Source organism: Eubalaena glacialis, chromosome 15 (assembly GCF_028564815.1).
Source record: "Eubalaena glacialis isolate mEubGla1 chromosome 15, mEubGla1.1.hap2.+ XY, whole genome shotgun sequence".
Lineage (NCBI taxonomy): Eukaryota > Metazoa > Chordata > Mammalia > Artiodactyla > Balaenidae > Eubalaena > Eubalaena glacialis.
The window spans coordinates 20,902,415-20,929,726 of NC_083730.1; the positions used below are offsets into that span (position 1 = coordinate 20,902,415).

At 38.3% G+C, this 27,312-nt stretch overlaps 1 protein-coding gene and 1 non-coding gene across 2 annotated transcripts; both read left to right on the top strand.

The window, feature by feature from the left end:
- The first annotated feature begins 131 nt into the window (after positions 1-131).
- STARD6 (StAR related lipid transfer domain containing 6) lies at positions 132-27,056 on the top strand. Its single transcript, XM_061169387.1, is given in 6 exon segments — positions 132-870; positions 1,503-1,586; positions 3,336-3,429; positions 17,883-18,000; positions 20,359-20,458; positions 24,486-27,056. Coding segments are annotated over 4 exon segments (510 nt in total). The 5' UTR covers positions 132-870; positions 1,503-1,586; positions 3,336-3,339; the 3' UTR covers positions 24,688-27,056.
- TRNAA-UGC (transfer RNA alanine (anticodon UGC)) lies at positions 7,183-7,255 on the top strand. The gene has a single exon. It is a non-coding gene; the product is annotated as a tRNA-Ala (tRNA).
- Positions 27,057-27,312: the final 256 nt, after the last annotated feature.

A 27,312-nucleotide genomic window follows, 5' to 3' on the forward strand; every position in this document is an offset into this window, starting at 1 on the left:
GTGCGCATGCGTGGCGCTCGGGCGCTGGGGCTAGCAGGGCGAGGGGCAGGGGGCGGGGCGGGGCGTTAGGTCGCTTTCCCTGCTGGGAAGTGTAGTTTCTCCCTCCTGGTCTTTCTTGGGCGGGGAGGTTCTCGACTGCTTCCGCGTCGCTACGCCGCGTGTGACCCCACCTCGGTCACGGCTCTGCGCGGCCGGTCTGCGCATATGCCAGGCTGAGCTTCTTTCGGCCAGTTTCCCGGGGCTTTGAGACGGGACGGGGCGGGGATGGGGACCTGGGCCCCTGGCGGCTGCCGTTTCGGTCGCTGAGAGCCAGCCCTACAGCCACAGTCCTTCCAACACGCTCGGCCTCCCCGCTTTCAGAGCACCCCCTCCCCGGATAAGACACCGACTCGGCCGGGGGGGGCAGATCCCCCGACCACTTTTTTCCCTCCTCTTCAGCGCCTTCCCCTTCCCATCCCTGAGCCCGGCCTTCCTGCGTTTCCAGCCGGCCCCTCACCCTCAAAGCAGACGTGGGATTGGAGGAGGGAGTTTGGCCAGGGATGGGACTTACCAAACTCCTTGGGGACCTTGATTCCCAGGGAAGAATGGCAGTGACCCAGCACGGATTGGGGACCCAGTCAGGCAGCCCAGAAAGAGGGAGATTATACAAACAGATGTAAAGACCCACTTAACAACATGTGTGAACCTGTCTACAAGGCTGGGACGGGATATGAGGTGCGAAGAATCCAGTTTCAACCGAGTGGTGTATCAGAAAAAGATGCCATCTCAGTGTTGGTTTGTGTTTATTTTCCGCTGACCCTATGGGTGAAGATATCCTTGACCATGACTGCATCTGAATATGTTCCAGCTCATCCGATGTTACATCACCAGGTAATACAACTGTAGTCTTGCTGTTTGCTCTTTTCTTCTCTTCATCCTCTCTAGCCCACTAAGCTTAACCTTCCCTTTTTTTCTTAGCAAATGAAAAAGTCCAGAAGCTACAAAATTTAGTTGAGTGGTTCAATTAAACACATGTTTATTGTGGCAGTAAGTAGTGCTAGTGATTTGAAAATGAGTAAGACAAAGTCCCTGCAGGAAGTTTACATGCTAGTGGTATGTTCCAAAAATCTGCAATTTCTTGATCCTTCAGTATCAAGTATGTTGCTGGTAGGAAATAAAGAACCGTGTTATATATGCTGGGACAAGCCCAGGTCAGGGACCAGCCAAGGATTGTTAATGGCGTGACCTTAAAAACTTAGACATTTTTATCCACATTCCACCTAAGTATCTTTTTAACCTATTCTTTTTAAAGATAATTTCTTAAAGGTTCTTTTTCATAAACATTATCTTTAATGTTTCCCTTACTACCTTTTTCTTTCACTGTGGAAAAATATATCAAATGTTTCCAAATGAGTACATAAAGTATAAATAAAGGACACTGAGAAAATATTAAGGAAATTATCAAAAATATTTACCTAATTCATGGATCAAAATAATTCTACTTCCACTTCGTACCTTCACAGGTTGAAAGCTATGGAGATCTCCACAAGGATTTGGAGAAGAGTCCTAATAGTTATTAAAATTCTGGACTAGATCTACTAGGAAAGGTAAAGTAACCATGAGTCTACTAGGAAGGAGGAATTATAATGGTTTACTAATGCTTTTCAAATATACATGTTAACTACGTGCTGTGCCTTGCCGGAGAACTAAACACGAGAAAATAGATTTATGATCCCACCTAAAGGCCTTTAGGTGAGAGCTAAGGAAGACATGTGCTGATAATTAAACTTTAAGAAGGTTTATTCAGGCAGCTCTTAGGAGAGTTTTTTTATAAATTTATTTATTTATTTATTTATTTTTGGCTGTGTTGGGTCTTCGTTTCTGTGCAAGGGCTTTCTCCAGTTGCGGCGAGCGGGGGCCACTCTTCATCGCGGTGCGCGGGCCTCTCACTGTCGCGGCCTCTCCCGTTGCGGAGCACAGGCTCCAGACGCGCAGGTTCAGTAGTTGTGGCTCACAGGTTTAGTTGCTCCGCGGCATGTGGGATCTTCCCAGACCAGGGCTCGAACCCGTGTCCCCTGCATTGGCAGGCAGATTCTTAACCACTGCGCCACCAGGGAAGCCCAGGAGAGTTTTTTTTAAGGTAGATTTAAATGTGTCCATTTTAAGAAAAAAAAAAAACTAACTTTTTGATCACCAAGAAGGGACCCGACACTGTTTCAATCACTTCTACGTATGTTAACTCACGTAACCCTTACAATGACCCCATGAGATAGGTATTACTATCCCCAATCTAAGAAGTGAAAATTGAAGTTCAAAGTTTAAGCAGTTTACTCAAAATGATAAAGCTGGTGGTGAGTGGCAAAACCAAGGTTTGAATCCAGCTCTGTGTTGTCGTATTCTTTCCACCACACCAGCCAGCTTCCCTTATTTGAAAACTGGGTGATGGGCCAAAGGACCAATGAGACTCCACCTTCCTGAGCTCATTCAAAGCAGAAACAGCATCTTACTCAACCTTTTTTGCCACATCTACCACAACGTCTAACCCTTAGCGAGGATTCAGTAAATGTGTTTGAATTGAATTGATGTGAATTTGATCCTCTCTGAAGAGGTAACATTTAAGCAAAGACACCAATGAAGAGGAGTCAGTCCTGTGAACATATTGGGGAAGAACATTACAAACAGAGGGAACAGCAAGTACAAAGACCCTGAGGTAGGAAGTTGCTTGGTTGTATTTGAGGAACAGCCAGGAGGTCAGTATGAATGGAGCTAAGTGGGAGAGAAGGAGACAGGTAGGAATTGTCTTTGGAGAGGAAGGCAGGGGTCAGATCATTTAGTGCTACTGCCACTCACTTTAAAAAGATGAATTCCCAGTAACACATGATCAACAGATTATGCTGCTTTACAAGAGAAAGGAAGCATGATTTAGCTGTTAGAAATAACAGTTTATTGAATAACTATTATGTGCCAGGCAAAGGGGTAAGACATTGAAGTGCATTATTTCATTTAATCCTCATATCAGTTCTGCCAGGTTAGGTATTGTCCCAGCTTTACAACTTGAGAAAATGAGGAAAGAGAAATATGAAATAACATGGTTCACAATTAGTCTGTGGCAGAGACAGGATTTGACCCAGGTCTCTTTGACTCCAAAGCCAAAGCCTGCTCTTTTCACTATATCACATTTTCTCACTTGAAAGACTATGAATAAAAAGGAAGAGATTCATGCATGCCTTCCAAAAGTAGTTATTGTTCATTGCTATGTGACAGACATAGAAATAGTATTAAAATGTAATACAGCATTTAAAAAAATTTTTGTATGATTACATTCTCACCAGTCATTTGTTTTTAAAACTTTGCAGGTAGATGGACTATAAGGCACTTGCCCAAAAAACTGCTCAAGAAATTTTAGGTTACTATCAAGATACATCAGGCTGGAAAGTGGTTAAGACTTCAGTAAGAAAGCAAGTTAAATATGTTTCAAGAGTTTGTTTTTTAATGAGAAACAATTCATTGCAAAGACATTTTTAAAAATATTTTCTTTTACAAGCCAAAAAAAAGTTTTTACTTTTGCTTTATTTTTTTTTTGTTTTTTTTTTAATAAATTTATTTATTTTTAGCTGTGTTGGATCTTCGTTTCCGTGCAAGGGCTTTCTCTAGTTGCGGCGAGCGGGGGCCACTCTTCATCGCGGTGCGCAGGCCTTTCACTGTCGCGGCCTCTCTTGTTGCGGGGCACAGGCTCCAGACGCGCAGGCTCAGTAGTTGTGGCTCACGGGCCTAGTTGCTCCGCGGCATGTGGGATCTTCCCAGACCAGGGCTCGAACCCGTGTCCTCTGCATTGGCAGGCAGGTTCTCAACCACTGCGCCGCCAGGGAAGCCCCTTAAGGATATTTTTGAGGATCGTGTTATTTCAGATACAAGTACTCTAAGGGAAATTGTGCTGACATTTTTAACCTTCTTTTTAAGAGTTGTTCATTTGTTGCTCGTGATATCACATTAATGCCATCAGATCATCATATGTTATTGAGAAAACCAAATATTATTTAGTTTATTTTTGAGGGGTAGGGGTCCACTCCTTTTCACTCCTCTGTTTTGTGCTTATTGCTCTTTTTTCATCTGACTATAATTATCTATCTTGTGTTTCGTTTCAGTTTTTTTTACTGTAGGACAAAGCTGGTATACTTTCTCCTATTCATTTTAATAATTATCAGGAAGGTAATCCCTATCTTTGTTATCTAAATAATTAATGATTCTAATAGTGGCACTTTCAAAAACAGATTGAGCAGGGAGTGGGTAAGGTCAGGCCCAGGCACACTATGGGAATAAACTTTTGGTTGTTGTAGTTTTTTGGTGCCTTCGAGGTCAGGCCAATATGGGCAGCAACCTATGCATCAAAGAAACCTTGGAAGGTATTTATTCTACAAATACTTGCTGGGTACTATTATACAAGGTACTCTACACAATGCCTAGAGCCATTCAAAAAATAGCCTCAATAAGACTGTTTTAAAGCTTTATTGGAATTTTTCATCAACGATATTGTACTCTTACATGCCATACTACACAGACAAAAAAAATTGAAACTTTTTGCACTTGCTTTAAGAGAAATTTATATGCACTGCATACTAGCTTATTTATTAATACACAGTAATATCTTATCCCAGATCTTAGTGATTTAACTGATACTGTCTCATGGTTTATGTCATCAGGAATCCAGGTGTAGCTTAGCTTGGTGCCTGTGCCTCAAGGATTCTCACAAGGCTGCAGTCACGGTGTGGTCTGGGGCTTAGGTCGCATCTGAAGGCAGCTCTGCTTCCAAGCTCACTTACACAGTCACTGGCAGTCAGTTCTTCGTGGGCTTGTTAGACTGGGGGCCTCAGCTACTTGCCAGCTCTAGGCTGGAAGCCTTCCTCAGTTCTTGACGTATGGGCCTTTCCATAGGGCTATTCACAACATGCCAGTTTGCCTCCCTCAGAGGGAGGGATTTAGGAGAGAGCAAAAGAAAGAGCAAACAAGATAGAAGCCAGAGTCCTTCTGTAACCTAATCTTGGAAGTGACCCCCCCATCATTTTGGCAGTATTCCGTTTATTAGAAGTGAATCACTAGATCCAACCCTGACTCAGGGGGAAGGGGATTACATAAGTGTGTCAATACCAGGAAGTGGAGATCACTGGGGGCCATTTTAGAGGCTACCTATCACACATTGATTTTGGCAAACTCTCTTTTAATTCTTTTTTACAGTTGAACTATCATCCAATAAATATCAAGCACAGCTTTAAAATTAAGACTGCTAGAAGATACACAAATCTCAATTTTGCATGCTTGTTTTGTCAAGCACGCCCCACTGATTCTTCTAAATTTAGCATGTTTATGTACAGAAGGAGAGTGTGACTGGAGCAATTAATACTTTTCAAAATATCTATATTATTCTAAATCAGCTGGGGCAGATATTTAGGTTCTTCCAAAGGAAATCAATCTGAACATGTTGATCAGGTTGGTCTGCCTCAGTCGAAACGTTTACCTCCCTCAGCTTGGAATGAGAAGAGGGTGAGATTGCCGTCAAATAAATCAAGGGAAAAAGCTAGGGAAGCTTAAAATTTTCCAGTACTTCAAGCTTCACAGTTTTATTTATAGGGTTATAAATAATCAAAGCAAGAAACATATGCATGTTAATTTAGACTGGACAACCAAGTGTAAACATTGCACACTTTGGGGATATATAGCATGGTCTAATATGGTTTACCAAGCTAGTGTCTGGGAGAAATTATCCTTCAAAATGCCCTGTGGGGGAACATGGGTTGCATTGTCAAGTTTTTCAAAACACTCTAGACTATTTTCTCTTCTCTAAGGTTCAGAGAAGTCCTAAAGCAAAGACATCTGTCAAACTGTAATTCAGACTCTTCCAAATGTTTTCAACAAAGAACATGCTTGTAAAACATTGACCTAGATAGATAATGGGTCACTCATCTCAGATTTGGATTCTAATAGAAGCTCTAATTGACTAAGTATGTACAGAGAGAAGTGATTTATTTTTCATTATCTCCCTGCTATCATTCTCTCATCTCATGGTTTATTTCAGTAACTTCCTAGTGGACTCCTCATATATACCTTTACTCAACTACACCCCATTCTTCACACAATGGTTAAAGTAGATTTTTGAAATATAATTCAGTGTTGCTCCCCTGCCTAAAATCTTCTAAAGGCTTTATTATGCTCTGCAAGGCACTATCTGGTCCCCACCTACCTCTCTGACCTCTCCTACCACTGCATCCTTGCTCTCCTTATGCTACAGCCATGTAAGACTACTGTTTGCACGAATGCACTGAACTTAAAGCCATCTCAGAGCCTTCGTAGTTGCTCTTTTCTTGCCTAGCGTGCTCTTCACCCAGATCTTTCTAAGGCTGATGTCATTTTTGTTTTCAAGATCTCAGCTTCATTGCTTCTCTTCAGAGTGACCTTCCTGGCCAATCGGTCCAAGTTCTCAAATACACCAAGCCACTGTTTACTACCCTATTCTGCTGTTACCTTCTTCATAGCATCTATCACTAGATGAAATTTATCTTCTTCATTTGTTGTCTTATTTATTACGTCTCTCTTATTAGAATATAAACTTGAAAATAGGAACTTGAACAGGAACCAGACTAGAAATAAACTCTTGTTCATCGTAGTATCCCTAACACCAGAACAGTGTCTGTCACATAAAGACTTAATAAATATTTCCTGAATGAATTTATGGACTTTAGTTATGTTATATTGGCTGCCAAATAGAAAGCATTTAGACATTTGTTTCCTTTATAACTACAGAACAACAACAACAAAACCTGAAGATATTTTCTCAGCACTTTCACCTTTTCTTATTAATTTTCCACCCAAAAATCTCCTTTTGTGGTTAGCTTTGAGCACTTGCCTATATGCATGAGAAGGGGGCCAGTTCTTTGGTTGGAATTTTTTTCCTTTCTACCCTCAAGAGATGAAATACAGACCTACCAGCACACAGTTCAGCTGACACATTCCCCTGTGTTCCCTATTAATTCCCCTATTGATCTACTGTATGTCACACACTAAGCTAAATAATTTCATTTTTAAATTTACTCATATATCCCACAAATAGTTTCTAAGGCCTGTTGTTTTTCCTGTGTATATATCACACTTTCCATGTTTCTCTGCATGCATGCCTCACAGTTTTCTTGAAAACTGGACATTTTAGGGAATTCCCTGGCGGTCCAGTGGTTAGGACTCTGCACTTGCACTGCCGAGGGCGCAGGTTCGATCCCTGGTCGGGGAACTGAGATCCTGCATGCCACGTGGCTCGGCCAAAATCAATCAATCAATTTTTTTTTTTAATCCTTAAAAAAAAAAAAAAAAGAAAATGGAACATTTTAGGTAATATAGCAACTCTGGATACAGATTCCACCCACTCACCCAGGGCTTCTTATTGCTTGGGCGTTTATTTGTTTAGTGATTTGTCTGGACTAATTCCGTGAAGTCTGTTCACCCCCAGTCTGCAGCCTCAGATATACCTGCTCTGATTTTTGTCCTTGTTTTTATCTTTCAGCCTGGCATCCTATAGGTCATCCCTAGGTTAACATAAGCCATTATTGGTCACAAGTTGTGCTTAGCACCCAAAGCCAGTAAGATTTTTACCCTTTACTGTCAATTCTGTGTGTGGCTTGGAAACTGTTTTCACAGTTCAGGGAGTTTTATGGTTTTGCCCTGCATGTAGCCAGGGGGCCGGTAGCTTGGAAGTTGTGTCACCAGTCATTCCTCAGAGGACATAGCCTTGGGGTACACACATCCTTCCAAACCACCAGCGACGAGTATGATTTGATTTTAAAGTGGTCAGAATAGCTTATTGCTCAGTCAGTGATGACTCAGATTATGCTTAAGTCTCTTGAGCCAGTAAGACTTCAGCCCTTCGCTACTTAATCTGTGTATGGCTTGGGGAATGCTTGCAAGTCAGTCAAGCCACATATTGGACTGATTACTCCTAAGTAGGGGCAGCCTAGCATATCCAGCGTGATTTGTCTGAGTAAGGGCAGCCTAGTACGAAGCTCCCATTGCTTCTCGGTTAGGGACAGCCTGGTACTTCACTCTGAATGTTCCTTAGTAGCGGCAGCCTAGTACACCCACTCTGATTTCTCCTGAGTGTGGGCAACCTCGTATATCTACTCTCATTACTCTGATTAAGGGCAGCCTAACATTCAGTCTGATTGCTCTGAGCAGGGACCTATGCACTAATACACTGAAGCCAAGTAACACTTCTACTCCGTGAGCAAGTGGGTAGCATAGGGGAAGGATGGTACCATGACTTTCTCAGTTTGCTCCTGTTATTCTAGGGGTGAGGGGCAATTTAGGCCCCAGGACTCACAGCCTACTGTGCCTTGGGCAAAGCCCTCACCCTACCAGTGAGATCAGGGTGTCGGGAAACCCTAGTCTTCTGAGCAGTGCATGCGGGGAATAGAGCTTCTACAACATGAGCTGAGAGTTTCGGTGATGAGAGATGTCAGTGTCCTGCTGATCCCAGGATGAAACCATAGCCCTAGCCTGGATCTGATGGGGAGAGTGAGCCCCTGTCTTCTAGTCTGCACCCAGCTGGAGCAGAGCTACCATAGAGTGAGGGAGGTGGCTGGAAGAAGGTCGTGGCTCAAATGCTACAGACTCTGACTTTTCCTACCTAGATTTAGTAGATTTTCTTGAATAAATGTTTCTTCATTTCCTGTGTGCTGTTAGGTCAATTTCTAGGGAATTTAAGTAGTTTTTGAAAGTAATGTTCACCAGTTCAGTGACTGTAGAAGAGGGTTTCCTTAGCTCCTCACATAGCCACTCTGGAAGTGCCACTCCCAACCCTAATTATCACATAGGAAATGCCAAAAATAAGATCACTAAAAAGCTTATCATCTTACAGGTGCTTCCCCAGGTTTATAATTTCTAGTATGCAAAAACAGGCACTTTCCAGTGTTTTTCTCTTCCCTTATCCTCCTAGTTTACTGTTCAGCAGTACTCATTCACAGAAGCCATAAAAGGCTATAAAATGATTTAGAGACGCATGTTCAAATTAGCATGTTGAAACAAATGCACATTTACTAAAAGGTGTTCATTGCTTCATGAAATGATGATCTGTAAGAAACATAATTTCATGTATCAATTATCCCACATACCAGCTAAAGCTTGTCAGAAACTGTGAGAGACAAGAGAGAATAATTAAAATATTTTTAATTTGACTTGGTCACTTTATTCATAACGAGCATGAAGCTTTATTATAGATCTTAGTAAAATAGCCAAAGAACCATTCATTTTAATGATCAATAGATATAAAAATATAGTTCTTAGATTCAAATATGACAAAATTGATATCTCTGAAGAGTCTTGAACACAGTAGATACTGAATTGCTCATTGAGTGATAGATTCAAGTATTCAAGACATAGAAATGTTTTATGTTTTCAAAGAGGCATGATATTTACATATTTTTTAAAAGCCAGTAGTAACTCCAGTACACCTCTAACTAGTGAATTAAGATAAGGTACTTTTTTTTTTAAAGATAGATTTTACGCATTTTTTAAAATTTGGTTCGTTTATTTTTGGCTGCGTTGGGTCTTCGTTGCTGCCCACGGGCTTTCTCTAGTTGCAGCGAGCGGGGGCTACTCTTTGTTGCGGTGCGCGGGCTTCTCATTTCGGTGGCTTCTCTTGTTGCGGAGCATGGGCTCTAGGTGTGCGGGCTTCAGTAGTTGTGGCACGCAGGCTCAGTAGTTGTGGCTCATGGGCTCTAGAGCACAGGCTCAGAAGTTGTGGCACATGGGCTTAGTTGCTCCACGGCATGTGGGATCTTCCCGGACCAGGGCTTGAACCCGTGTCCCCTGCATTGGCAGGCGGATTCTTAACCACTGCACCACCAGGGAAGGCCAAGGTAAGGTACTTTTTAACTAGTAACTTACCCTCTACCCAAGACACAACTTTAATTATATTTCATAATCTTATAGGAAGCAAAATAAATAATTTCTGCCTTGCAGTCATATAATACCAATAACAAACTTTTCTCACCTTTACAAATGACTGGAAAATGAACAATTAGCCATTGAGTAGACAGTCTAAACCAGGAGTTGGCAAACTTTTTCAGTGGAGAAGCAGAGAGTAAATATTTTAGGCTTTGCAGCTCCTGTGGTCTCTGTTCTAACTACTTAGCTCTGCCATGATAGCACAAGAGCACAATACATAAGTAGACATAGACAATACATGAATGAATAAGTATGGCTGTGTCTCAGTAAAACTATTTACAAAAGCAGGAAGTAGGCTAGATTTGACCTATGGGACATAGTTTGCCAACCCCTATCCTAAACAGAAGATATCAAAAATCACAAATCCTCAAATGCTGATAAACTTATATGTATATTAGGGACTCTTCTTTCCTCCCATAACAATTTTCATATCCAAGTCATAGAAACACATATGTAAACTACCCCCCAATGTATTAGTATAATATAGTGAAAAGAGTATGGGATTGGGAAGCAGTCAGAGTTTCAATCATGCACTATTATGAACTCAAACACATTTTTTTCTCTTCCATTATAGTTTATTAAACAATATTGAATATAGTTCCCTGTGCTATAAACCTTCTTGTTTGTCTATTTTATATATAGTAGTTTATATCTGCTAATCCCAAACTCCTAATTTATCCCTACCACCCCCCCCTTTCCCCTTTGGTAACCATAAGTTTGTTTTCTATGTCTGTGAGTCTGTTTCTGTTTTGTAAATAAGTTCATTTGTATTATTTTTTAGATTCCACATATAAGTGATGTCATATCATATTTGTCTTTGTCTGACTTACTTCACTTAGTATGAAAGTCTCTAGGTCCATCCATGTTGCTGCAAATGGCATTAGTTCATTCTTTTTTATGGCCGAGTAATATTCCATTGTGTATATATATACCACATCTTCTTTATCCATTCACCTGTTAATGGACATTTAGGTTGCTTCCATGTCTTGGCTATTGCAAATAGTGCTGCTATGAACATTGAGGTGTGTGTATCTTTTCGAACTATGGTTTTCTCCAGATATATGCCCAGGAGTGGGATTGCTGGATCATATGGTAACTCTATTTTTAGTTTTTCAAGGAACGTTCATACTGTTTTCCATAGTGGCTGCATCAATTTACATTCTCACCAACAGTGTAGGAGGGTCGAACACATTTCTTAATGTCTCCAAGTCTCTGTATTCTCATCTGTAAAATGAGAATAATAATTATATAGATAAGGGTTGTGAGGTTTAGGTAAAATACTTTACACAAAGCTCTTAGCACAGTGTCTGGCACATATTAGGTGTTTAGTAAATGGAAGCTCTAATTATTATTATCACAAAGCAGCTTGAGGGTAAGAAACATTTTGTCTTGCAGCACCCCTGTAGCCTCAATACCTGGCACATAGTAAGTGCTCAATTAAGTATTTATCTAATGAGTGATAAACAGAAAGATGTAAACATTTGAAATTAGATCTCTACCTCATAGCTATACCAATCTAAATTCCAGATGAATTACAGGCTTAAATGTGAATACAATATTTAATAATTAGACAATCTTAAAAGAAAGTCACAGTATTTTAAGACTTTTCCCTACAATAAATGAATGAATGAATGAATGAATGGAGTGGGGAAGACTATGAGGTCAAAACAGGACGTTCCCCAAGACACTTAATTTATAAAGGCATGATTTCCAGCTATGACTTTTCAGCAGGGTATCTAGACTTATTTAAAATGATGTTGTTCATTATATTCAGTTATTCATTAATTACTTTCTAGGTGCTGGTAGTATAGTGGTGATCAAAACAAAATGCATACACTTGTAAAGCTTATAATCTTGACATCTCAAGAAAAAAACCTCTTAAAGTTAATTTTTCATTATTTTATCCAGCAGATTTGCTCCTCAAGGAGTTTTTAGTCTTTGTAAGAGAGAAAAGTACATAAATACCTATAATACAAGGCAGAGTGGGATGACTATCATAAAAGAATCAATATATGTGAAATAATAATGGCTAACATGTATTGAACAGTTAATACATGCCATGTACTATCCTGTAAATATATTAATTTATTCAGTCCTCATGACAGCCCTATGAAGTAAATATTACTATCTCTACATATGAGAAACCCAAGACTTCGAATAAGTAGCCTGCCTAAGGTCAGATAACTGGTAAGAGTTAGAGCTAGAATTTGAAAACAGGTGGGCTTACTCTATACGCTACTCTCCTAACATTTTAATTTTTATTGCCTGTGTGTACTAGCAACTATGAAACATCAGCAAAATCAAATATTAAGTATCTCAGCGTAAAGAACTATGCAGATACAGGTGTAAAGTATTATTAGAATTATTACAAGCCAACTTCAATCAAGAGAGTTTTTAATAAGTTCCTGTCTTTTCTAGGGAGCTTCTTTCAAAGTCAGGGGGGCTCTGCAATAATATATGGGTATGCTCAGGCCCTACACATGTGTGGAAACTTGATATGTAACAGATAAGGCATTACCAAAAAATGGAAAAAGATGAACTATTTATAATCAATTGTGCTAACATAAGTGATTATTTATATGTAAAAAGTAAAATTAGATGCTGACCTCACACTATCCACCATCCATATACACAAATATCCATTCCAGGTAGATTAAAGTCCTAAATGTGAATACAAACTATAAAATTTTAGAATAAAATGTATGAAAGTAGCTTAATGATCTTGAAGTAGGGAAGGATATCTTGTAGAAGACATAAAAAAGCACAAACCGCAATGGAAAATATTGGTCAATTTGACTATGGTAAAGTGAAACACTTCTGTACCAAAAGAAATAAGTGAAAAGGTAGGCTGTAGCCAGAGATATAATATTTACAATATACATAATTAATAAAGGATTTTAATTAAAAATATAGAGAACTTCTATATTAAGCATTTAAAATATTATACAAGAAGTATAGCTATCCATATGCATAAAATTTTAAAACAAAGTTTTGAATGAAAAAAGCAAAATGCTTTTGTAAATTATATGTAATGTATGTACTGTTACTTAAAGTTAAAAATCGAAACTTCCTCTCCAAAATAGAAGAAACAAAGCAGCTGATGCCTAAATGTCCTCCATTTCAATATTCTCCATCCCTAATTTTATCATGAATAACTATAAAAGGGTTTGGGCAAACCTTCCAAAAAAGAGCTTCAGCACATTATTCCCCTTCTTACCTTGATTTTTTTTTTTTTTGCTTTCTATCTCTTCAACACTTATCAAACCATCTAATAATTGTTTGATTATATGTCTGACTCTCTGCTAGGCTGAAGTATATATATAGTTAACCCTTAAACAACACGGGTTTTAACTTCGTGGATTTTTTCTTGATAAATACATATTACAGTACCGCAGGGTCTGCAGTTGATCGAATCTTTGGATGTGGAACTGTGGATATGGAGGAACCACAGATACATAGATCCAAATCTAAAGTTATACACGGATATTTGACTGCATGAGGCTCAGTACCGCTACCTTTCACGTTGTTCAAGGGTCAACATAATAAATAGTAAATGTTTGGTCACTCAGTCAATAAAAGAGTGCTATTAAAAGATTAAGAGTAGTCATTATCAATAAATATATAGTAAGTGCTTAATAAAAGACACCTAATTCGATGTTAGCTAGAAATACAAAAAGGTTAAAAACTCTTTATCCTCAAAATTTACAATATAATTCGAGAGAGAGAGAACAGAGTAATAAAAAAAAGCAATCTAGGGAGGTATATACAAACCCCTTAACAATAGTTTTGTGCTTAAATTTTAACTGTTTTATATCTGCCTTCTTTTTCAAAGGACCTGATAATTATTCAGGTTGTTTTGTCACTGTCTTCTATAGAGCTTAATAATAAGCTCTTAAAAACTTTGTAGATCTGAAGGAAGGAAACCTTGCATACTAAGAAAATTTTAGGATATCTCACAGAGAAAACTAGGGACCAGCTGAGCTTTTAAAGAGAGACTAACATACAAAAAAATAGTCTAATGACTTACTTGTTTACCAAATCATAAAAACAAGGTTCAGAGGAAGAACTCTTCATAAATATAACAACTATTTTCTGTAATAATAGCATTTAGTTTTTACCTCACTTCCTCCAAAAATTTTAACTTTTTAGAGGTTTAAAATTTTGATTTTACTTAAACCTATCTCCTTAGTTTAGAAAGAATGATTAACAGAGAGAGAAAGTATGGCCAATATTATTCAGATTTCATTTTCATTTAACAACCTACTGCTAAATAGTGGGTTTCAATCCAGTTTTCTCACACTGTCCTAACTTCATTGATTGTGATAGCCCAACCCAATTCTATTGATGGATTAACATAAAGGTTAGTTACTTCTCCAAATCTTGACATGTGAAAAATAAATGAAATTCAGAAGTCAGTGTCTATAAATGGAGTTTAATTGTAACACAAGCGTGCCCATTATATATTGTCTATGTCTGCTTCACTGATACACTAGCAAAGTTGAATAGCTGCAACATAGAACATGAAGCTTGTAAAGCCTAAATTATTTACCATCTGGCCCTTTACTGAAAAGTTTGCTGACCTCTGCTTTAGACCACATTACATCCTTCAGTTAAGAATTAAGGCCACAAGATATTGCACAACCACACAAACTTCTCATCAGTTACTGTGGGCTTATGATAAATACAGTAGGTAAATGTTTATGAGAAAGAGTTTAGAAAAATTCTAAATGAAAGTAGCCCCTTTAAAAAGACAGCTATAGGGCTTCCCTGGTGGCGCAGTGGTTGAGAATCTGCCTGCTAATGCAGGGGACACTGGTTCGAGCCCTGGTCTGGGAAGATCCCACATGCCGCGGAGCAACTAGGCCCGTGAGCCACAACTCCTGAGCCTGCGCGTCTGGAGCCTGTGCTCCGCAACAAGAGAGGCCACGATAGTGAGAGGCCTGCGCACCGCGATGAAGAGTGGCCCCCGCTTACCGCAACTAGAGAAAGCCCTCGCACAGAAACGAAGACCCAGCACAGCCATAAATAAATAAATAAATAAATAAATTTTTAAAAAGACAACTATAGAAACATTATAAACAAAATTTGTAGAAAAATGAATTTTTAAATAATTTATATTAATTATTACAATGCATATTTATATAAACCTGGCTACTTCCAATTGAATATTAGTATTTTAAATTGCTGATATTACCTTCAAGTTTTCTTTACATTATTTGCTAAATTAGTGTGCTTTATACTGTGATAGCATTATATTTTCAACTTAGACTAAACTTATTAAATTTTGAATTTTCTTTATTTCGTTAACTATAGATATCGTGTTGAAGGAATAATTCCAGAATCAACATCTAAACTATCTGGTTTCCTCTACAAACCTGAAAACAGAGTCACATGGGACAAATCATTGAAAGTGTACAACATGGTACAAAAAATTGATTCGGTAATTTACTGTTTAATGTTGGACTTTCATTGTATGAATACACTTTTAGTTTTCTATGTTAGTAGTGATTTGAGTTTATTAAATCTGTATTATGTGGACACTTTGTATTTTATAGATTCAAATCAAGTTGAAATTTTTATAAAAAGCTTAAAACTTCCTTCTTTATTAGTCAAGAGTTCAATTCCAGTTACCTTTATTCTGTTTTAAATGAATACCACATTCTGAACTTGGTCAGCTCTCCTGCAGATGTGTGCCCTCGGTTATTGAGGGGACTGAATTCATGGATTCACCTCCTTCATTAGGTGGAATAAAAAGATTAAGCATGCCTTGTTGACGGGAAGTCAGTAGATTTATCTTAGTCATAATACACTAGATAACAGGAACATTGTAGACACTTACTGTAAGGACTTAAGAACAAACAGCATGTGACTTTTTTAAAGAGTAAGTGTGAAATAACATTATATTGTGGTTTTAGAAACACTTTCAAATACATTATCTCAGAAATGAAGAGGGAGAATAAAAACAGAAAAGAAATCCGAACATTGGACTGTTTCATTCATGATTCTATGATACTAATTATACAGTTTCATTAGCATTTCAGATATTTCTGCTGTTGCTGCAAGTCAGCTGTAATAATGGAAGGTATACTAGATTTGGCATCAAAAAACTTGAAAACAGATTCAGAGGAATTTTGTGATTTGCCCAAGGTCACCACAGCCAATGTATGGTATAACCAGGACTTATACCTGATCTCCTGATTCCAAATTTGATGCCTTTTCCAGTATACCACAGTAACTCTGAATCACATGATACTGTGAGAAGAATTAGTCTGCCTTCCAGTGAATGTTTGTAGCATTCACTTCCAGGGGTGCATTTTAATTGACTCATTCACGCCATTGGTGAGGAAGGGATTCCTGCTCTAAGGTTATGGTGGTGGTCAAACACATGACACCAGCACTAGACAAATGAGGTCAACAGCACTTTGTTTAATCCTTAATCACAGCCCAGGAAGCACTGTTAAGACTTTGTTAAATTAACATTTGTTAGTGGAGCACAGGGTGCCAATAGTGAGCCAGGTTCAACAAATGACCATAAGAGAAATTGAAATAGAGAAGTTTATTACTCACAGGTCCTGGAGGAAGTGTACAGCACACCTCAAGGGCCCCATGTGGGGAGGTCAAGGCAGGTTGCAGACAGAGGCAGGACCTGAGGCACATGCCTTTGTTAGTGTCGGTGGGTGGAGTGCTTTGGGGTTCCTGGGCTAAGGCCAGATTGATCAATTGGAACCAGAAAGAGCAGGGTTTTGGTAAGCTCCACAGGGGGCATCTTACCGAAGGGGCTCACAAGGGGAAGGCCCTGGGAAGTGGGAGAGACAGTTGATCAGAAGCGCTGTTGGGGAAGTCATATCAGGCACTTACGTTTGCTTGTGACTCGGAGGGCTGTTATCTGGGGGTGTCCTTACATGAGAGGACTAGTGTTAGTTTAAGGCCCCTGCAGGCTGCTCTGCCAAACAAAACAGATACTGAGGCAGCAGTACCACGGAGTAGCTTCGCTAAACTCTCAAGGATGCACCATGTCATGCAGTGTGACATGGGAGTTGCGCTCAGGAACAGAGTGAATAACCAGGGGTTGTGCAAGGCAGGCTTTGTAGTATCAAGAGGTTGAGGTGACCCCTGATTCCTGCAGGAGGATCTGATTGGTTGTTGGAATAATTCTGCAGGGAGGGTAGCAGGGAACTGAAACGCACTACTCAGGTATAAGTAGGCATTGTGTCTGATCCTGCTGATAAGGAGGGTTGTTGGACTAAGGGTTCTTATCTGTGGGAACAGAGTGGGGAGAGGAACTTGAAGTTAGGCCATTCACAACCCTCCCAGTTTTACCAGATGTCAAAGCAGCGCATATATTGGCCTTTAATTTTAGGCCTTACACCACAGGCTGCTAAGTCAATCTATCTTTCAGAATATATTACCTAGTCAATGTGGGGTAGTAGACACAATATTGTGCTGGAAATCCAGGTTCTAGTTCTATACAGATCTCTAGTTCTACATGTAATTTAATGTTAGGCTTCAATTTCTTCACCTAAAAATTCAAAGATTAGATAATATCAAGATTCCTTTCTGATTCTGTCACACTTATGATTATATTAACCTGTGTTAGATATATGATTTGCAAATATCTTCTCCCATTCTGTAGGTCACCTTTTCATTTTGTTGATAGTTTCCTTTTCTGTGCAGAGGCATTTTAGTTTGATGTAGTCCCACTCATTTACTTTTGCTTTTGTTGCCTTGCACTTATAATTATACATCTAATGTTTCTTTAACGCTGAAAATGCAAGTTGACTTGGTGATAAATTCTTAAAACCTCAAAGCCCTGCTTTTTCCAAATACAGTCCAACCTTATGCAGTGAAATTCTTTGGGGAGGAGTACAAAGAACAATATTAAATAATTGTTGCAATCTTTATGATTTGATTTGTTTCAGGACACATTCATATGTCATACCATTACACAAAGTTTTGCCATGGGCTCAATATCCCCCCGAGACTTTATCGGCTTAGTGTATTTGAAGCACTACGAAGGGAATATGGATATTATCAGTTGTAAGTTGAAACATTTTGCCCACACTTCGGAATTACTATGAGTCATTAATAAATTTTTTTACTTTTAACTCACAGTTTGAAAGAAATAATATTTTCAATTAATTATTTTTGTATTTACTTAGTGAGACCAATAAATGCATGTTAATATAGATAAGCCTGAAGTTTTACCTAATTCTAGAGGTGCCATTTCTATCAATCATAGTCAATGATTATGGCATCTCCTGGCCTTTTTGCAGCATATACCCTGCAGCACTCAGTATAGATAGATAATTGCAGGCTAAAACGTCACAGCATACATTATAAAACTATTAAGAAACAAAATTGATCTTTGGATATATACTTTTGTATTTAAATTACATAGAATGGGTATATCTAGAAACTGAAAAAACTCGTGAAGAAAATTTCAATAGATAGGTGTTTTCATAAATGTGCTTATATTTCTTTTAAAAACTGGAGGTTTTTTTGATATACCCTTATCCACCGCCCCCCCCCCGCCAAAAAAGATGTGTCACTCTGTAAAATACAAATACGTAACCACTTCCTAATTTGCGTTATTCACTTAAAACATACCAGTTCAGACCCCAAAGATCTTTGGACTCCAAGAACTCAAGATAATTCATGGTGAAGGGACTTTGGTAGGACAATGGCCTAGAGCCCTTTATTTCCCTGTAATTCAATTTAATCTCACTATTCCTACGTGAATAGTTTCCCCTACTGTAAACTACTTGGGGAGGGACAGTTAAGTGTTGTTAATTATTATTTTCCAGCAAGGTTGCAGTTACTTCGATACATCTGTAGGACTCTAAGTTTCAGAGTCCAGGACTGAGTCATTGCTCTACTGATAGCACTCATGCACACAGTTAGCTCTCTTGCCCATACCACTGGGGACTGACGTTCATCACTTTCACATAGCTGTCTCATATAGTTTCATACAGTTGTCATTTGGTCGTCTCAGTTTTAAATGAGGGCACATAAAAATTTATTCACTGCCTATAACACAAATACTGTCCGTTTGAATCATAGATCTGTTATCGTCTATATTTTGAAAGCATTCAATTTGTATCTCATTTTTAGTGGTCCGAGGGAAGGTAAAAAATAAGTATGGAAGATAAAATCAATAAATAGTTATAATCAGTCATTCAGTGATCACTACTGAATTTGCTTTAAGCGATTTTCTTTGAATGAGTTTTTGATGATTACTGATAGTTTTCTTCTTAATGTTTCTGTTGTTGTCTAGCTTACTGTGTACCTTGCTTTGAGCTAAATATTTTGCATGCATTTTCTCACCAATGAGGAAACCGAAGTTCACAGAAATCAAGTTACATAGCTAATAAGCAGCTGAAGTCTTTCTGATTTTCCAAAATCTGTACTAACTACCATACTGTGTGCCTCACAAAAGACCCATACTTGTTTGTGGAATATAACAAAATTTTTTAAAATAAAGACAAATATGATCTCCATATTTTAAACAGTGAAAAAATATGTTAATATCACTTCTGGCAGTACCATTTTGCCAACATAATTGGCTCTGTTAAGATGATGAAACAGGTCATGAAAATGGGAAAGTGATTCAACCACATTTGTCTCCTAAGCTAGTCCTAAGCCAGTGCTTAACATTATATTTCTACAGAAGTGATTGCTTATGTTAAAATCATATAGGAAAATTCTCTGACAAGAGCAGAATTCAGTTGCACAGAATAAACAAATATATTCTGTTGCACAGAATAAACAGTTGCACAGAGTAAACAAATATATTTGGAAGAGTATATATAATTATCATAAACATAATCATAATCAGATCACCTCCCTTCTAACTTCACATACAATATGCAGTTATGCTGCATAATTCCTAAAACAAAATCTACTGATTTTTAATTATATGTTGAAGTTAGCTACAGGGAATTGGCAGAAAGGGGCATTTAAACTACTTCTATTGACAGACCAAATAACTACATCAAATATTTTATTTTAAAAATTTGTAAACCAAAACGTCTATAAACCCACTATCCTAATAGTATAGTCTTTTTCTTTGTGATTTCTGCTTCAAATCTCAGAAAGTAATTGAACAATACTTTTAACAGTTTTTCCTGTATGTGAAAGATAACAGCATCTTTCAAAGTACTACATGAAAAAATTTGAGAGGACAGTAGTGATCATACTGATATTTTTTCATTTTTGGCCTGTGTACACATTCAAATGTGCAAACATGCATACATATGTATAAAACTAATGTCACTGCTGATAATAACTAAGTTAAATCAAGTGCTATGTCATACATTTTTTAAAATATGCTACTGGAAACAGAATTTTTCATCTTTGTGGAATAAGTTTCATTTTAATTTTTTTTTAATCACTTAGCTACTAGTGTGGATTTTCCAGCATATCCTCCATCTTCAAATTATATCCGTGGTTGTAACCATGCTTGTGGCTATATATGTTCACCTCTGCAAGAATAAGTGTTATTTCCATATATTTATTTTATAACAGTTTTTTAGTTCAATTTGTAATTTGTTAACTAACTCACCAGAAATATGTTGTGGTATATTCTGTTGGGAAAAAAATTGCCCCTAAATACAATTTTGAAAATAATTTTTTAAGTATTTTTGTCTTAAGTATAATCAGAATGGATAATTCCCTATAAAGTATGATTTGAGATTTCTGGCACTAGTCACATGTATACAGACATCCTCACCCCCTCCTACTAACCTTAACCAGATGTTTTATGTTTCTCCATTAGAGTCACTTCTGTGAATTATTAGGGAATTTTTGCAAATTAAAAATAAATTCTCTAGAATCATAATGCAGTTACATTTATCAGCAATGAATGCTTTACCTTGAATAAATTATTTCCAGTGGACTACCTACTGAGAACAGATACCTGCAGAATGAACCATCCAGTAGGTAAATTCAGAAAGGGAAGAGCTGGAGAAATTAGAGATGAGTCACTGCCCACAGGTGGCCAGCCTAGGGATAAGATGGTAACATCCAATACACATAGTCTTTAAATGCATATATATTAATTCAATGTATATCATTCTACAAATTCGTTACGTTTTAATTTTTGGTAAATGATTTTATATTAAATAAAAGATATTGACACATAAAACCAGGTGTAAAACTTTATAGTGGTCAGATATAAACCACTCAATATGAGAAAAATATTTATGTGAAGGAAGTCAAAATAAAATTACATTTAGACCCGTACTCCTTAATATTTTCTCTACTGAATTAGAGAACTAAAAGATATTCACAAATATTTACATTAATGGACAGGATCATTGATGCAGAGGATGATGTTGATGACGATATGGCCTTTCTGCCCATCCATCAGTTTTGTATCTATGGCCAGGACTTTATTCTCCACAGCAGGAAAGAACAAAACAGGGAAGGATTATTACTCCAGATCAGCTAGGTACATCAGCTGCTGGTGGGGACTCTGGTTGGGAAGCTACACAACCTAAAGTGTGCTTCACAGGCAAAGTCCCCTTCTTGCACCTTGTCACCATTCCCTTTCCACTGCAAAAAGCATAGGACAAAAGCTCTGATTTAGATATCCCACCTAGGGTGGAAACTCTGCCTAGCATCCTGCTGGAGAAGGGTACTGACAAAAAAGTAATTTTGTACCTTCTCTTTCCATGCAGCCCAAGTCCTGTAGTAAACTTATAAAACATATTATCTGTAGTAAAGGTACTCTACAGTAAATGTTGGAAAGGCTTTGTTAAGTGTGTAAAGCCCTAGTAAACTCAAATAGAGATTTAAGACCATACAAACTGGTAGTGAGTCCAGCCATTTGAGACAATGTAAAAATAGTCTAAACTCTGCATAGAGAGGGTGTAAGAATATAGACACTCACGGTTTGTTGGAGCAGTGGTCTTCAAACCCCCCAAGAGAATTTTGTAAAACTGTATACTGCCTTGCACATTTTTAAGTTGATATTAAAATCTTTCATAGCATTATATTAAGAGGGTGCAATTTCCAGCGTACTCTAAATCCTGACATTTTTAAAAAATGGTTATATCACCCTTCTAAGTGCATCCAATGGAATCTAAATACCATAACAACTTGAAACCCACCATTACATTATCAATTTCAAAATACATATAACCTTTAACAGTCAGAAAGTTTATATCATTTCTTTTCTCCTTGATCCCATATTTTTACTCTTTTTGCCTTGCATAATTTTATCCTAATAGAATATATCTTATGCTTTGGGTTCTTTTATTAATCACTATCTATCTATTTTCTATCATACCTCAGCAAAAATAAGTACCTAATTTTTAAAATTTGTTTTATTTTCTATGACCCCAAGTATCTAAATGTTAAAATATGTATATGTGTACTGGTTTAAATTGTTATTATTATGCCTTGATAAAAATAAAAATATATTACATAATTGTTCAATATAAAAGCAAATTGTTATTGGAAACACATATTATTAGCAAAACTTAGCACTTACTATGTGCCAGACACTGTTACAAACAACAGTTTACATATACCAAATAAGTCAATTATTTGATCCTCACAATTACCTCATGAAGTCGGTTGTATTACTGTCCCCATTTTGCAGAAAAGAAAATGGAAGCCCAGAGAGATTAAGTAACTTTCTCAAGGTTACACATAGGTAATAGCAAAGCTCAGCTTCAAACTATGCAGACTGGCTTCAGAGTCCATGCTTCTATCAGTTACACTCATTTAACTGTAAAAAACATGGGACAAAAGTTCTGATCTAGATATCCTATCTAATAGAATGAGACAACATTTAATATCAAGTCTACTTCTACTTTGCATTTTTATAAAATAAGCATAAGAAACTTTGTTCACATAAATGAGTGAGTTAAAATGGAGAGAGTGTAACCCTAGCACTGTCATTCAATCCCTTGAAATTCTTCTGAGTTATGTACTGTGAATTACATAGTGACCTATAATCAAAAATTGTTTTTAATGACCTATCAGGTGACAACTCAATTAGATCCTTACATTTTATTGAAAGCAAAGAATTGACATGACTTGGTAAGGTTTTATTACCCAGTCACCTGTCATTCACTTTCTCAACTCACTTCCAATAGATTGAATGTTCCCTTTAGCATCTCAAAAATTTTTATATGCCAGAGTAAAGCACCTTGGTACCATTCAGCATTATTCAGGGGGGAATGACAGGCATCCCTTGGTTCTGTAAAGCAATAGAAGGGTGTGAACAGGCTGGTGGCAAGAGCAAAGCCAACATCTCCATCAGAGACGTATTCTCAGATCAGTTTAAGGAAAAGTTACATGGAAGTTAGAGATTTGAAAATTTATTCCCTTAAATGTTATTCAGTCTCTCATACCCCTTGGCAAGTCTTCATATACTCTAGTTTGAAGATCACTGGGTTAGAATGTAAAATACTACAGTCTTCTTGGAAGGCAATTTGGAGATAACATTTCAAAATGTTAAATGCACAAAAACTTTGACCTAGAAACTCAATGTAAGTATTTATAGAAGTGCAAATGGATACATTACAAGATGCTTTTTTTAAAATTTTATTTATTTATTTATTTATTTATTTTTGGCTGTGTTGGGTCTTCGTTTCTGTGCGAGGGCTTTCTCTAGTTGCGGCAAGCGGGGGGCCACTCTTCATCGTGGTGCGCGGGCCTCTCACTATCGCGGCCTCTGTTGCGGAGCACAGGCTCCAGACGTGCAGGCTCAGTAGTTGTGGCTCACGGGCCTAGTTGCTCCGCGGCATGTGGGATCTTCCCAGACCAGGGCTCGAACCGTGTCCCCTGCATTGGCAGGCAGATTCTCAACCACTGCGCCACCAGGGAAGCCCTACAAGATGCTTTATTGCAGCTTTATTTCCAGTGGCAAAAAGTGAGAAACAGCCCCATGACAGTCAATAGAGGACTGGTTAATAGAGTATGAAATACCATGTAGAATCATGAAAAACAATTAAGCTGATCTGTATAGATTGACACAGAAAGAGGTGCATGATATCATACTAAGAGGAAAATGAAACTAGTTCCAGAAAAACAAATATGTCTCATTTTTGTAAAAACAAGAATGTACATGTGCGTCTATGTGGGGTACATAACATATATGTACATACATGCTATCTTTGTATATCCATAGACAATAACCTGAAAAGATACAGTCAAAGTTATAAATAGTGATTATCTCTGGTGAACAGAGTGAGGGGGAATTGTGAAAATATAAGCATATATTACATTTATAATTTTAAAAAGTCAATAAAATGACAAGGAAATGATAACTAAAACTGAAGACTTTAAGATATAGTCTGACTACTTAATATTTTTATGTAAAATATTTATGAGTGTGCAAATCACTCTACATTTTTTTTCCTTCCTTCCTTCAGTAACTGTTTACAGTGTCATAAGCACTATATGGGCAGTCATTGGTGAATAAGACAAGAATCCTGCTCCTTATAAACTTGTAAACTCAAGAGATAAACTTAAAAATTCTTTATATTTTTTAACTCTTCCTTTGTTCACAGGAACCCAGCATATTCCAAAATAGTGATGTTTGTCCAGACAGAAATGAGAGGAAAATTGGCCCCATCAATAATTGAAGCAACGATGCCTTCCAATTTAGGAAGCTTCCTCCTCAATGTAAAAGATGGAGTAAAGACACACAAAATTCCATCAGGACGTGGATGTCATCATAATGGGCATTCGTCATTCCTAAAGAAGAAATGAGGCCATTTAAAATCATGTGTGGCAGTTAACTGCCTTTTACTTCTAAGTCAATATGCATAAATACTGTTACACTATTCTAAACTGTATTCTTGAACAAACTATTGAAGGTACTTTGTGAAAATAAGAGCTCATAGTTGTACAAGAGAAGCATTAAATATAGTTTTTAATCTCATATAAGAATAATGTTAAACAACAAGTGTTCTTAATGGACTTTTATCTTTTGCTTTTTTTCCCTGGAAAATGCTCTGCAAGAAAACATCAATAAGAAAGCATATACAGTTAGAGGTCAGCATTAATTAAAGATTAAAATATATTTTAAATTGTTTTTCTTTCACTTACTGCTTAAATTGATAACTGTAGGAAACAGGAACATAAAAATTGAAAAGAATTCCACTAGAATGTTTGACAACTGATACCTGGAATCTGCAGCTGAATCATGAATCAATTTTTGGTCTGGCCAGAATGTAGTAGCCTGTTCCTCCCAAGTCCTTCCTCGTAAAACTAGAAGACCTGCACTTAGCACAACAGACAAGCATAGGAAGACTCCAGCATAGGTGGCAAGAAGGCAAGCTGGCCAAGGACCTGGGGACTTGAGGAATGTCTTAGCAGTGAGTTCTCTGGGTTTCCTTATTGCCATCCGTATATTCCAGACGGGGCGCTGCAGAAGCCTCCAACCTGGGACTGCTGACAGGAAAGAGGAAAAAAGAGGGGGGAGGCTTTAGGAAAAGGCCTGCTCCTCTGCTCCTCCTCGCCATAGGAGTGTCCACAAACCAAAGGGGGGCCCAGCAGAACACCAGCCAAACACCAGCCTAAAAACTGCACCTACCCCACCGTGTGGGCAAAGCAGAGCGAATCTGCCACCCCACCTCATCTCTGCGCCGCAGGAGCAGGCGGTGGTGCTTGGACACCCCCAGCCTGTGGTGTCGGCAAGGTCGAGCAGGGAGCTCATCTTCCACCTTCCGTCCGGCAGAGGCAGGTATGGTGCTTTGATATCCCTGCTGGGGTGGTGGTAGTGGGATTCAGTGGCAAAGTGAGCTTGCACCCGCACCTGGCAGCAGCAAGATGTCACCAGCTAAGTCAAGGAAGAGCTAGTCACCAGTCAGCTTCCCTGATCCTTGGTGTCCCCAAGGCCCAGCACGATGTGAGCCTCCATCCCCACCCAGCATCAGTGTTTTCCCCTCTATAGTGTGTTGAATGGTGACCCCCAGAAGGTACATCCTTGTCAAATCCCTGGAACCTTGAATGTGACCTTATTTGGAAAAAGGATCTTGGCAGATGTAATTAAATTAAGGACCTCAGGATGAGATCATCCTGGATTATCAGGCTCTAAGTCCAGTCACAAGTGTCCTCATAAGAGATGCACAAAGGAGAGACATGTGGAGAGGAGGAGGCCATGTGAAGACAGAGGCAGAGATTGGGGTTGTGCAGCCCTAAGCCAAGCAACACCTAGAGCTGCCAGAAGCTGAAAGAGGCAAAGAAAGATTCTCCCCTAGAGCCTTCAGAGGAAGTGTGGCCCTGCCGACACTTTAATTTCAGACATCTGGCCTCCAGAGCTGTGAGAATAAATTTCTGTTCCTTTAAGCCACCAAATTTGTGGTAATTTGTTACGATAGCTATAGGAAACTAATATACCCTCACTGGTGTCAGCAGGGTTCAGTGGGAATCTGGGCCTCTGCTCCTAGCTTGCATCAACAAGGTGAAACAAGGTGTGGGACATGGGGTCAGTCAGCACTCCACTTCCCCTTCCCCTCCCTGGTGTCATCGGGGCCCAGTGGGGAGCTGAGCTTATATTTGCACTTGGAGGCAACAAATCTATGCAAATCAGTGCCCATTTTTGCCAGGAAGGGGAGCTGAGCTGCCCCCTCACATCTGCAATGAGGGTCGGTCAGTGCTCTACTTTCACCAGGGTGGTGAGAGCAGGGCCTAGTGGGGAGCTGAATGTACATACCCACCAGTCCTCTCCTTACACCTCAGCTAGGAGACTGCCTGCTGAGATGGAAGGTTCAATAGGATCCAGAGTCCTTTGGAAAGGAAAGAAGAACAGCGGAATGGGTAAAAAGAGGTGAAAATGTCAAATGTCATATACTGTTCTCAGGAGTATATTAAATCACATTTGATGGTTGACAGCGGTACAAAAGCAATTCATTGGAGGAAGGACAGCCTTTCAGCAAATGGTGTTGGAGTAACTAACATCCAAAGGCCTAATCCTGCACTTTGTACAAAAATTAACTCAACATGGAACATGGGCTTAAATGTAAAACATTAAACTACAAAACTTCTAGGAGGAAAATCTTCAGAACCTACAGCTAGGCAGAATTCTTACACTGGATACCAAAAGTATGATCCATATAAGGAAAAATAGCAAATTAATCTTCATCAAAATTAAAAATGTATGCTCTAGGAAAGACCCTATGAAGAAGTATTATGGAAGGTGTCATCTGTAATAACGAAAATCCGATATAACACAAAAGTTTGAAGGTAATACTGTCATCCAAATAATATGAAAAATAAAAATAATTTAATTCTAAACTTAGATTTTTCTTTAAATATTTTAAATAATCTTTCTAATCATGCAACTCTCCTAATAATTTCAGATATTCAGACATTACTGGAATTACCAAAACA